Source organism: Strigops habroptila, chromosome Z (assembly GCF_004027225.2).
Source record: "Strigops habroptila isolate Jane chromosome Z, bStrHab1.2.pri, whole genome shotgun sequence".
Taxonomy (NCBI): Eukaryota; Metazoa; Chordata; class Aves; order Psittaciformes; family Psittacidae; genus Strigops; species Strigops habroptila.
In genome coordinates, this window is record NC_044302.2 from 71,278,345 (window position 1) to 71,290,492 (window position 12,148).

The window sequence follows — 12,148 nt, forward strand, 5'->3', positions numbered from 1 at the left end:
CCACCAGGGAAAAACTTCATCATGCGCTCATACAGGAAATACTTTCTTGCTTCTGTTAAAGATTCATACAGGTTCAAAGATGCTGTGTGTTTCAACATTTGGCAGCGCTTTGGGTTCTGTCTTTTGCTTACAAATATTAGGAGTATACAATAGAAAGCACTGCTTTGTTGTCTTACATGTTTCTTGTCTCATCAAGCATTTTTTTTAATTGATAGGTATGTGTTCATAGTGGTAGGAAGACTTGGGGGGGGGGGAAGGCAAACAAACCATAAAAATCGGAAGCTACTGTATCTGTTATTTTTTTAGATTCACCTGTATGTATCTGTAGTCATGTAAGTGTTATGAATGTTTTAAGCATGCTCTTCAGATCAGTGAAGGTGAATGTTGCATTATATGTAGAAAAACAGTGCATATTTTGTACCAGTAATATTAGTGCAATGCTCAATAATACAGAGTTTCAAGGGATATCCTTTTCACCTGTGCTTTTCTAGAGTTCATTGTCTCTTCTGACTACCTCTTTTTTCTCATTCTCTTCAGCAATAATAGCACTTCTGTTGTTTGTTATTCATCATTATATTTGCTGTTTATTGAAATACTGCAATAACATCCAAATTGCTGTATCTGAATGGGTGCATTGCAGTGCCAAGCATGGCCTCTACCTTGAATAACTTAACTGTTTAATTCGCTGCATGAAAAGTGCTTTTAACGTCCTGACCCAAGTATCTTTTGTCAAAACTTGAGGGATACAATTTCATCACCCTTTTTCCTTATTTCCTTATTCTAAAGGATCAAACTGTAGGCCTTCTGGGGCACTTTTCTATCCACATACCAAAGTAAAAATCCTCCCCTTTTTGTTTCTAAAATGGACAGGTTTTATGCCGAGCTAGAAATGAAAAAAATGGTATTATTATCCTTTGAGAACAAGACTTAAGGTTGAAGATTTTGCCACTACAGTTCCTTTGTGAGGTCCTTAAATTTTGCAGCTGTTACATTAATGCAATTAGTATAGTTTATAATTGTCAGTTTGGGATGCAGATTATGTAGGCTGCATTAAAAAGTATTCAGTAAGATTATTGCATTGAGGAAAGCTGTGTAGCATCAGAATCAGAAATAGCCGTGATCACAAGCTGAGTTCATTTGACTGTCTTAATATTATCACTCCTTTAGCTTAAAGCACAGGTTTTTTTGCATATAGTGCAAATAGGGAGGAAGGCAGGTGAGGGGGACTGTATGGTCTGACAACTCCTTTCCCAGACTGATCACTGTTTCTCTCTTGTCTCTTTGATGAAGCAAAACCAAGGTGCTTCTGCCCCCTTCTCAGTTCAAATTAATGTGTTACAACTTTATTGTGATTATTTGTTGCTTCATACTTAAGAATGAGTATGAGGTAATTACTCATAAAAAGTATCATATATATTTACTAACATCAGTATTTTAAGACAGAGTGTTAATATGTAGAAAGGAGGAGAAGAAAAAGAAAAGAATGTCTTTATGTGTTATGTACCAATTTGCATATTCAGACTACTAACATGAGAAATGAGATCTGGTGTACATATAAATGTGCTGCTGATCTCATTATTTACTGCACTGTGAAACTGTGTGTGATGTGAAAAATTAAACCTTAAAGCAAAGACTGCCATCACTGCACTACTCTTATTCTTCCTTCTTTCTTTTTCAAATGAAAGTAAAGAGAACATAGAAACACAAATACTGATATGTTAAAAATATGGACTAGGTAAAGCAATCATGTGTTTTCCTAATCCTCAAATTAAGGATCCTCAAATGCAAGCCCAAATTTAACCCTGATTTAGTGTAATCTAAATCTTAACCCTGTCTGGAAACTATGCCTCAGATTAGAAATGGTAGTCATGGAAATTCATGTCACTGTCCTTTGCTGTCCTCTTGTCTTTTATTCACCAATGCAAAATGGTTCATTCTTTTAAACATTTGCATATGGAAATACGTGGGATGCTGTATCCTCTCCGCTTCAGAATTAGTGTTTCTTTTCCTAAATATATGATACCCTGCACTTAAAACACCACTTTGCATTCTCTGCCTTTGTTTCATTACCATAACCCTGTCTGAGTCCTCTCCGTATGTTAGAAAGAGGACATCTGGCAGGAATTCTTGGATTCCTTTCTTTTTTTACTTTATTTTTTTAGGAAATAGAATCATAGAATAATTAGGGTTGGAAAAGACCTTAAGATCATCTAGTTCCAACCCCCCCTGCCATGGGCAGGGACACCTCACACTAGACCATGTTGCCCAAGGCTCTGTCCAGCCTGTTCTTGAACACTGCCAGGGATGGGGCATTTACCACTTCTTTGGGCAACCTGTTCCAGTGCCTCATCACCCTCACAGTAAAGAACTTCTTCCTTATATCTAATCTAAACTTCCCCTGTTTAAGTTTAAACCCATTCCCCCTTGTCCTGTCACTACAGTCCCTGATGAAGAGCTCCTCTGCAGCATCCTTGTAGGCCCCCTTCAGATACTGGAAGGCTGCTATGAGGTCTCCACGCAGCCTTCTCTTCTCCAGGCTGAACAGCCCCAACTTTCTCAGCCTGTCTTTGTTGGGGAGGTGTTCCAGCCCCCTTATCATCCTCATGGCCCTCCTCTGGACTTGCTCCAACAGCTCCATGTCCTTCTTTTGTTGAGGACACCAGAACTGTACATGGCCTTTATTATTTCCCTTTCCACTCCCACTAAGCAGAAATCCAGACATTCAGTCATAACCAAATTTGAGTGTCTGATGTTCAGATGATACACTGTGCTGTAGGCTTTGTCAGTGCCTGAGTGCTCATGTGAGAATAAACCCTTAATTTGAGGCTTGTGTTTTCACATGAGTGGTGACTCTCCAAATGTTAGTTCTTGTCATTCAGAATGTCATTGTTAAAGGAGACTGAGAGCTATTTCATTGTTCACGTGAGTGGGACAGGTCATTTTGGAAAGAGCTTGCTATGTGCTGTCTTTAATTTAGCACATTTTGAGAACTGCCAAAAGGTGCAAATTCCTTTTTCCATTTTTGTCATTATGAAGATATCTAATTTCAAAGCCTCAATACACTATTTTTTTAAAACAAAGAACTTATTTAAGGCTAAATGCTAATGACAATGAATGTTAACTGACTTAATGCAATGTGAAATTGCTGCTTCAACATTCATACAAATGATGATTCAGTCTAAGTGGCTCTGTGTTCTGTTATATAGACATTACTTTGCAATTTGCAGGGTAATTGCATACAGAACTACTAAACCAATTTGTTTTCTTTTGCATCAAAAGTGCTTTGCACAATATATGGAAAAAATTTTTAAATGCATGGTTTTTAGTGGGGTTATATAGGCAGCTGTTCTCTTGTTGGATATTTAATAACTGTTAGTGAGTCTCAGATCGTGTTATCAGTGTCTTATTCCTTTTCCTTGTGTGGTATAATTACATGAAATTTAAGAGAAATCCCAATAGATACCTAGATCTATTCTTACAGTATAGCCATTACCCTCCTTTACTGACTTACATCACCACGAAGTAAAAATATCCATCTGTTCGTAATTACTCTCTTTCGCAAAATTTACCTTCTAAAATATTTCAGTAGGAATAATGCTTATTAACTAGCACTATTCTGATGCTTTTTATCTTTTAAAACCAAATTAGTCTTTTAGGTATAATTAGAAGTGGCTTTGGCTTTATTTTTCAATTTATTCACATGCATGGTTCTTCAATAAGAGTACAGAATACCAACTCTGCTGCAAAATGTTGATTTTACTCCCTCCCATACTCTCTTTGATTTTACTGTTCTCAATCCTGCATTCAGTTCAGTTGCAGGAAGAATGATTTTGAATAATAACGGTCATGATGTCAAAACAGTGCAAATTATATGCTGCTGCCATCTGGAATAGTGAAAATAAAAGCTTTATTTACACAGTTCTTTGAAATAATAAACTTTATTGTGGCAGTTTATCTTCAGTATGTATAGTGTATTCTGGGAATACTCCATGTGTGCCTTTTTATTCTGTGAGCTACAGAATGACTAAAATTTGCCTGTGGCAAAGCTGTCAGTGAATCTTGAAAAAGATTTTTTTTTCTTCCTGAATAGAATGGAGAGAACCACCTTCCATTTCCACAATGAGAATAATTGGTTCACATAGGACAGTATTTTTTAAGAGTAACAGTGAAACACTTTGAATATGTATTTCAGGCAGATTATAGAGATTTAACTACAGTTTAATATGGGTATTCTGGAACATAGGAGTTTCAATGGTGCAAATAGTTAATGTGGAAGGAAATCCTTAACAGAAATATTGAAGATCACTGTTTTTCTTTCTGTTTAGCTGTGTTGTACAGCTGAGTAGGTTTATCATGAAAAGTCAAATCCTTTGTACTGGATTTGTCTGGAATCCTCTTCCTTCTTTGGATTCAGCTTTCGTATATACACAGACTTGACAGTATACCTTCAGACGTAGCTTGGAAAGTTTCTGAAATCTTCTGAAAGAATCACACTTTTTTCATTTGAGATAAGAGAAAACAGTTAAAGGATGAGCAGAAGGGTTTATGATACATACTTGTGGCACAGCTACAAGGTGGGTTTTTTTGTACGTACTATTAAAGGTAAGTATGGTTTCTTGTTAGTAGAGCATAATTTAACTGGTTGCTGTTTCCAGGTTACCACTCCATCAAAGTTACTGTTAACATGTAAAATCTGAGTTCAAGTCTCTACATTTGTGAGCATAGGCTCACCTGTCAGACAGGTGCAGCAACATGTGTAAAGTATGTGTTGGATAATGCGTAGGTATACTGAAATCTGAATGTAGAGGTTATTGTGCTTTTTCCATATGTGTTGCTTGGAAGGGAAGCAATTACCACTGACAAAACTGGAAGCAGAAGTAGGAATCTTACGGATATTGTTTACAGATAAGCAATGTCAAACAGATTGAATACACAGAGAGACAGTTTAGAAATCCTAAGATTTCTAAATCTTAGAATCTTTCTAAACAACCGTGATGGGAAACGAGGCAAGGCCATTTCATATCATTCTTTCTTAAGGGTTCATGTGGTAACCAGTCTTTGTAGTTGCCCCTCTGTTGTTCAGATTACACATTTGGTGAAAAATAGCTTTTGTAGAGCTCTTCCAGCAAGAGAAATTCCAATTCCAGGATTGGAAATGATACTAGCACAGTACCAAAAGCATTCTCTTAATGCCAGTAACAGAATGCAATGCTGTTAAGACACCTAACAAATTCAAAGAGTGTGCTCTATTTCTAAATCTCTTGTATCTGTCATCCTAAGCAAAATACATATTACATGTATGACTCACCAAGCACAAGGACAGAGAAATCTGCTCTTTAATGGCCTCTCAAAATGACAGTACCAAATGGCTTTGAGAAGGTCAAGTCTGATTTAAATTGTTGATGAATTAAAAGCTAATTCGCTAGAACTGAATATTAATAGGGAACAGTGTTATATACTGTGGTTTAGAACCTATTGAGCATATAAATATGGAGTAAAAAAATTATTTTTTCATCTCATATAAAATTATAGAGTTACCAACATATCAAAATTTTCTAATACTTACTTTTCTCTTACTGTGACTGATATGCAGTTGTTCACTGATTTGATGCACAGCTGTCTTGCAGAGTGTGTTTGATGATCTGTCAAACTTGGCATCATCAAAGTATAAAGACAGTTTTGTACAAATCACTAATAAACATAGAAAAAAAAAACCAATTAACATTTTAAAAACTAAATCCACTGTGATAAGCACTCCAGTGAGAAATTTCATTATTTCCCTGGTCCCTTTGATGTCAAATATTGGGTTTTATTGCCAAATACCTGAAAACCAGATTGGAAACAAGCCACAACTGTCAAAAATATAACAGTTCTGGCTATTTGAATCTGTTACATTGTGATGTTTCTCATGAAAATTTCATGAACAGCATTCATTCAAAGAGATTCTGTGCATAAGGGGGATGGATGGAATTTAATTACCCTTATTAAAAATAAGAAAGGAAAGCTCTTTGCTACTCCATCCTATTAGTATTCAAAATAGATTATCTTTGTTGTACAGTTATGTATTTGCAAAAGGGACTCCAGGGTTTTCTGTATGAGCCAAGTAGGAACGGAAAGGTCAGGTCATAAAAATCCTGTTCTGTGTCACAAGACAAATCTTGTCAGTTACTCCCAAAGTAAAAAAAATAAAATCATACATGAAACATACCTTTCTCTGGTACAAGCCTATAGCTAGTGAAGAATTTGATACTTAACCACTCATTGGTAGAAATACTAGCTTGTAAGAGTTTTGCAAACTTATTAGAGAATTTTGTTTACTCTACCTAGTATCTATGTGCATTTGTATTGCAAACAATTAAGTAGCTCATGGGCAATAGTAGACCCTAGGAGCTGTGAAGATTTATATGATGTATTTTCTTGCTATGCATTTTTCTGAAAAGTCTGAAGACTTCCGTATTTGAAAATATGACACATTTTTCATGAAAGATTGTTGATACTGACCAATTTCTTCTAAGTTAATTTTATCCCTTAATCAATTGCATGTCAGTAACCACCAATCAAGACATTTAATAGGATATGTGTTTTACAGTGAGTATTGATCCTCTTTCGATTCTTTTTTTTGCTTGTCCTTTTTGAACAGAAATAGTAACAATTATTTTGCAATAAAAATTCTTTTTTTTTTTCCATTTTAATGGAAATGAAGAGCAAGATGATGTAATTCAAATAGATTATTTGATTTGCTAATTTGATTTCTGAGAAATTGTTTGATCCCACTGTGCTTCCAGTGTTACTTGCTAGCATGTATCATCTTGAGAAGGTGAATTGCTTTTGTTCATCAGCATTTCTTAGTATTTTGCTATTGACTGCACTAGGGTGAGGGCTTTTGACCATGTCTGAGTGTTTTAGTTGACACAGTTGTATCCATTCATGTCACTTTAGCTTTGATATCTGCATAACTCCAATGTTTAGACTTTCTCAGTGCTTTGTAATGTTACAATGGATTCATCCTCACACTTCCCTATAGCAGTAAAGGGCTGTCATACCCATCTTACAGATGGACAATTGAAGCACAGGGATGTTAAATGTGAAGACCAACAGCACATAGGTAGTAATGATAAAAACAAGAAATATAACTTGGGTCTCCTGAGGTCCTGGCTGAATCATATACTCTGTGATCACACTTCCTTATGTAGTTGTCTTGTGTAAAGAAAGGTTTTTTCCTCTGTTGTCGATAGGCATGGTAATTAAATATTTCACATAAAATAGTGAGGACTTTCACAAGCATGGCAACATCAGTGTTGTAAAGTACCACAGAGGAAGTCCAATGATTATGTGCTGCATAGAATGATAGAATCAACTAGGTTGGAAAAGACCTTTAAGGTGAAGTCCAACAGTTACTCCAGGACTGACAAGTCCACCACTAAACCGTGTCACTAAGGGCCTCATCTGCGGCTGAGGGAACTGGGATTGTTTAGTCTGGAAAAGAGAAGGCTAGGGGAGACCTTATCACTCTCTGCAACTGCCTGAAAGGAAGATGGAGTGAGGAGGTGGCTGGCCTGTCCTCCCAAGTAACAAGACAAGAGGTAATGGCCTCCAGCTGTGCCAGGGAAGGTTGAGACTGGATATTAGGAAAAAATCATTCTCCAAAAAGGTAGCCAGCCGTTGGAACAGGCTTCCCAGGGAAGTGGTGGAATTGCTGTCCGTGGAAGTCACCATACAGTATCTCTGCCAATTTAATAAGTAAGTATAAAGTTTGTAGCTTCTTTATTATGAATTTTCTATTTTGTATCAGCATTTTGATCACTGTAAGTTACAAAAAATACTGCCTGAGTATCTAGTTTTGCAGCAGTGTACAAACAATTTGGGTACCGTTGAACATTAAGTAGAGTGGCAATTGGGGCTTTCATGAGTTACTACGTAACTAATGTGAAATTCTTCAAATCATCAATTTCTTTTGCAGAGGATCAAATTCCCCGAGGTTTCCCCACCATTGATATGGGCCCACAGCTGAAGGTTGTTGAACGAACTCGAACAGCTACCATGCTATGTGCAGCCAGTGGCAATCCTGATCCTGAAATAACTTGGTTCAAAGATTTCCTACCTGTTGACACAAGTAACAACAATGGCCGCATCAAGCAGTTACGCTCAGGTAGGGTCTTGTTACTATTTCCACTAACGCCCAGAGTTGTTCTCTCTCACCTTTTCTTTCTTTTCTTTCTCTTCCCTTTTTTTTTTTTTTCCTTTCCTTCTGTTTTTTTATTTATAGGTAATAATTTCTCTTCCTCCTCTCTTTTCTGTCTAACTGTGTTGTCCATGTCTGTGATGTTGTCATAGCTTTCTCTAGAGTCCGTCTCTGTGTGTTTTGCAGCTTCTGTTTACTCCACATTGCTCACTGCTGTGACTGTACTTTTTGATAATTTTTTTCTTTACTGCTTTTTGCAGTAATTGATGGATCCATTTTCTCCTCTTTCTTTCTTCTTTCCTTTTTTTTTTTTTTTTTTAAGAAATTTATTTCAACATTGGACTTCATTCAGAAATTGCAAGGAGTACCAATGGTTATATTCATCAAAACCAAAACCTGCATTAGACACTTCAATTAAAATTTAAAATGTGTTTTGTGCTGTCTTTTCCACATTTGACTCCACCAAAGATTAGCCAGTTTGGACACATCTTCTTTCCTCTCACAAATACATAAAACACAATACTTTTTCCCATGCACAATTATACTTTAAAAAGAAAATTAAACTATACCAAACCAAAATTAAAAAAACAAAAAAACAACAAAAAAAAAACAACCCAAAACCCAAAACCCTGAAAAGAATCCTTGGGTAATCTGTGGAATAAAGTTTTTTCACTGGCTGAGCATTTTTCCAACAGATTTAGCCACAGTAGTGTGCGCCCATGCTAAAGCTTTATGAATCCTACATTTTCTGGATCTACAGAAGTCTGCTTTTGGTGTAGAATCCAGCTTTTGCTGCTCTCTCTCTCTTTGCCCCTTGCACCTCCCTAGCAGTTCTTTCACTCTCCTCCTGCCCTAGTTTATTCTTTTGCTCTTTGTAGATATAAAAAACCCGAACAATTCTAAATTTATAGTTTAAAGCTTATCCCTAAATAAAATGATTCGGACATAATGAGATTTTTTCTTTGGCAATTGTAGTAGATAACATTGTAGAATCTAAGTTGTTTAATCACGTGTCTTCCCAGAATTCTCAGCTTTTGACCTGTCCTGTGATGTTAAATCGTCTTGTTAACTGACTTTTTGCTTGTTGTCAGCAGAATTGTGTAAATTAACCTTCTGTTAATGTAAATTAAGAATTAATTTCTCACATGTGACATAGATGATTTAGTATATAAAGCTTTAACTGAAAATTTTGTACCAAATTATAAGGAATATAATAATATTTTTATGCTGTCTTTCTTCTCTCCGTATTTAAATCTCCAGAATCTATTGGTAAGTGCTTAGTTCTGAAGCGCACTTCACCCCCACTAATTTTCGTATTCAGAATATTATTATTATGATGATGATGATTATTATTATATTATTACTATTATTATTCTTAAAATGCATGGCATGCATTTTACTAACAGTCAGTGTAGTCACCAGATCCCTATATTGGCGCACACGCACACGTCCACAGAAATGTTGTCTTATCAGTCATAGCAACACCTAAAGGAAACAGTACACGTTATCACATAGCTGTAGAACAGTAAATGCCATAATCCAGCCTAAACTACAGTGTTTGTTCTGAGATAGCCTTCCGTGTATCCTCTTTTTATATATATATAGATTTATATATATATTTAAATAGAATTTCCAATATTTTCCTAAACTATGTCATAAGTACAGTATTGTAAAGTTTTCTTTAAGTATTTGAGGCATATTTTATATATATCTAACCCTATATAATCAAACATCTAAGAACTCAGATGCTACTCTGAGAATGGCAATGCAGCCAATTGTAGACTTTTTGCCCTTTGTGGTACAATGCAACTTGCTTTTATAACCTGATAATACTATCTAATATATTCCTGTTTTAACAGTATAGTAATTCGAGTTTCTCTTAAGACCTTATTTAGTTCTGTAAATCTAATTTGATTCTTCTTCCAAAGCCCTAGCCTCCTTCTTCTCGTACTAATGCTTCTTCTTTCTAATCTTATTTGCATTCATATTATCCACCCAGGTGGTACACCAATAAGAGGTAAGAGTGCTGAACTAACGTTCACAGAATGATCTTACTCATTCTTTCTGTCCTTTCATCCCTTTCATCTTTGTTATGGGTTGTTGTTTGTTTTTTTTTTTTTTTTCAAGAAAAAAAAAAGGCAAACCACACACCAAAAAAAAAAAAAAAAAACACCAAACAACCCACAGAAATGTCCATCATCTGATTTTTTTTTCTCCTTTGTCCTGTTTGGTTATGATCAGTGGCTCTCATATTGTGACCTTTCTTTCTGCACACTCCCTTTTCCTTTCCTTTTTTTGTTTGTTCATTAAAAAAACCCAAAAACAACAGCAACAAAAAAAAAAAAAAAACAAACCAAAAACACAAAACCCACAAACAACAATAATTTGCTTCGTGATATGCTTCAAAGAAAGCATATCCAGGTCTTCTGGCCATAGCCCAGTCACAGCGTACCATTTGTCCCTCTTTTTTCTTTTTCTTCTTCGTTTTCTTCTTTTTCTTCTTCTTCTTTTTCTTCCTTTTTTTTTTCCTTCCTCTTTTTTTCGTCCAACTGGAGCAAAAAAAGATCATTTTTTTTCTTCCTTAGCTGTTCTTGTCCTGGACCAAAGCCAAGATGGTCTGGAGAACAGTAGCAGACATGCAGAAGACAACATGGACTATCTTCTTTTTCTTCTTTTTGTCTTATCTTTCATAAAAGGTTTTTATTTTTGTTCTTCTCCAATCCTTTTTTTCTTTTAACTTCATAAAGTTGAAAATTATGTGTCGTCCCCCCCTAAAAAATTACAGCAATGGTTTTTTTTCCTTTATTTTTTTTTTTGTTTTTTGTTTTTTGTTTTTTGTTTTTTGTTTTCTTTTTCTTGGAATTCTGTCACGTCTGGATTTTTGGATCTTCTAATTTACAGGATATGGAAATGAAAGGTTAATGATTATTATTCTTGGTGGTATGTGGTATTGTTGGTTTTTGATACTCTGGCAAAAATGTTTCCTTCTTTTGTAATTCTTGTTTTGTATTTTTCTTGGGTTTTGTGACACCACACTGCTAATCCCACTAGTGGATTTTGATGGGTGTCTTGGGGGGGGCCCTCCTGTGGTCCTCAGCAGTGGTTGGTTGGTTCTTCATTGTTGACGTAGACCATGCTTTTTAACTTTTTTGTCTTCTAATTCAACTGCTCTTTGTTTTTCAGCAAACGTACTTTAAGATTGTAAGTTGCGGAAAACTGTCTTTCTTTTCTTACCAATCTGCATGTCTTAAGGGAGTTTTGTTTCTTTAAAAGAATATTTTGATAATTATAAGTGACTAATTCAGTTTCTTTTTTTTTTTCACTTCAAGCAGCCTTTTTGTTCTTGCTGCACATTTTTGTCTTTCTTCAGCAGAAGACTTCTTGAAGCCTGTGCTGCCTTTTTTACGAGTACCACCTTTTGTGTTACTTTTGTTACTAGATTGAAACAGTGAAATAAAAATTAAAAAATAAATAAATAAATAAAATGACCCAAGTACTTAATCTCTTTTATTTTATTCAAAAGCCATTATTCCTTGAAGCAGTCTCACCCATCTTCATTTTAATGGTTTAGGAAAGAGTATTGTTTAGAGAGGGGGTTTTTGCCAAATGCAAATTGTTTTCTTGTGCTAGCACTGATGATGTGAAAAAAATAATCTCTTTGTTTTTTTCATTGCATCATTTTCTGTCTGTGCACCTTAGCAAGAAAGTGACCCGACGTTGAGTGGACCTTCGCATACAAGCTTTTCATATTGTTAAGCGGTGTATTGTTACGGATATAAAAAGCCTTCTCTGACCATCTCTTTGGCAATGTATTTTATATTCATACAGGTGCCCTCCAAATTGAACTGAGTGAAGAATCTGACCAAGGCAAATATGAGTGTGTTGCAACCAACAGTGCGGGTACACGCTATTCTGCCCCTGCCAATCTATATGTCAGAGGTAGGAATGACATAACCCTGGCATCCA

The 12,148-nt window shown here is 35.6% G+C and overlaps 1 protein-coding gene across 50 annotated transcripts in view; it reads left to right on the forward strand.

Annotated features, from left to right (window-relative positions):
* Positions 1–12,148, forward strand: part of PTPRD (protein tyrosine phosphatase receptor type D) — a 1,245,299-nt gene that overhangs the window by 1,091,051 nt on the left and 142,100 nt on the right. For 32 of the 50 annotated variants that reach the window (XM_030512143.1, XM_030512142.1, XM_030512141.1 and 29 more), the window contains 4 exons: positions 7,961–8,149; positions 9,443–9,451; positions 10,182–10,199; positions 12,011–12,121. In XM_030512143.1, the coding sequence (XP_030368003.1) occupies positions 7,961–8,149; positions 9,443–9,451; positions 10,182–10,199; positions 12,011–12,121 (327 nt within the window). The remainder of the gene's footprint in view (positions 1–7,960; positions 8,150–9,442; positions 9,452–10,181; positions 10,200–12,010; positions 12,122–12,148) is intronic. The other 18 variants (XM_030512189.1, XM_030512156.1, XM_030512170.1 and 15 more) reach the window with 2 other exon arrangements.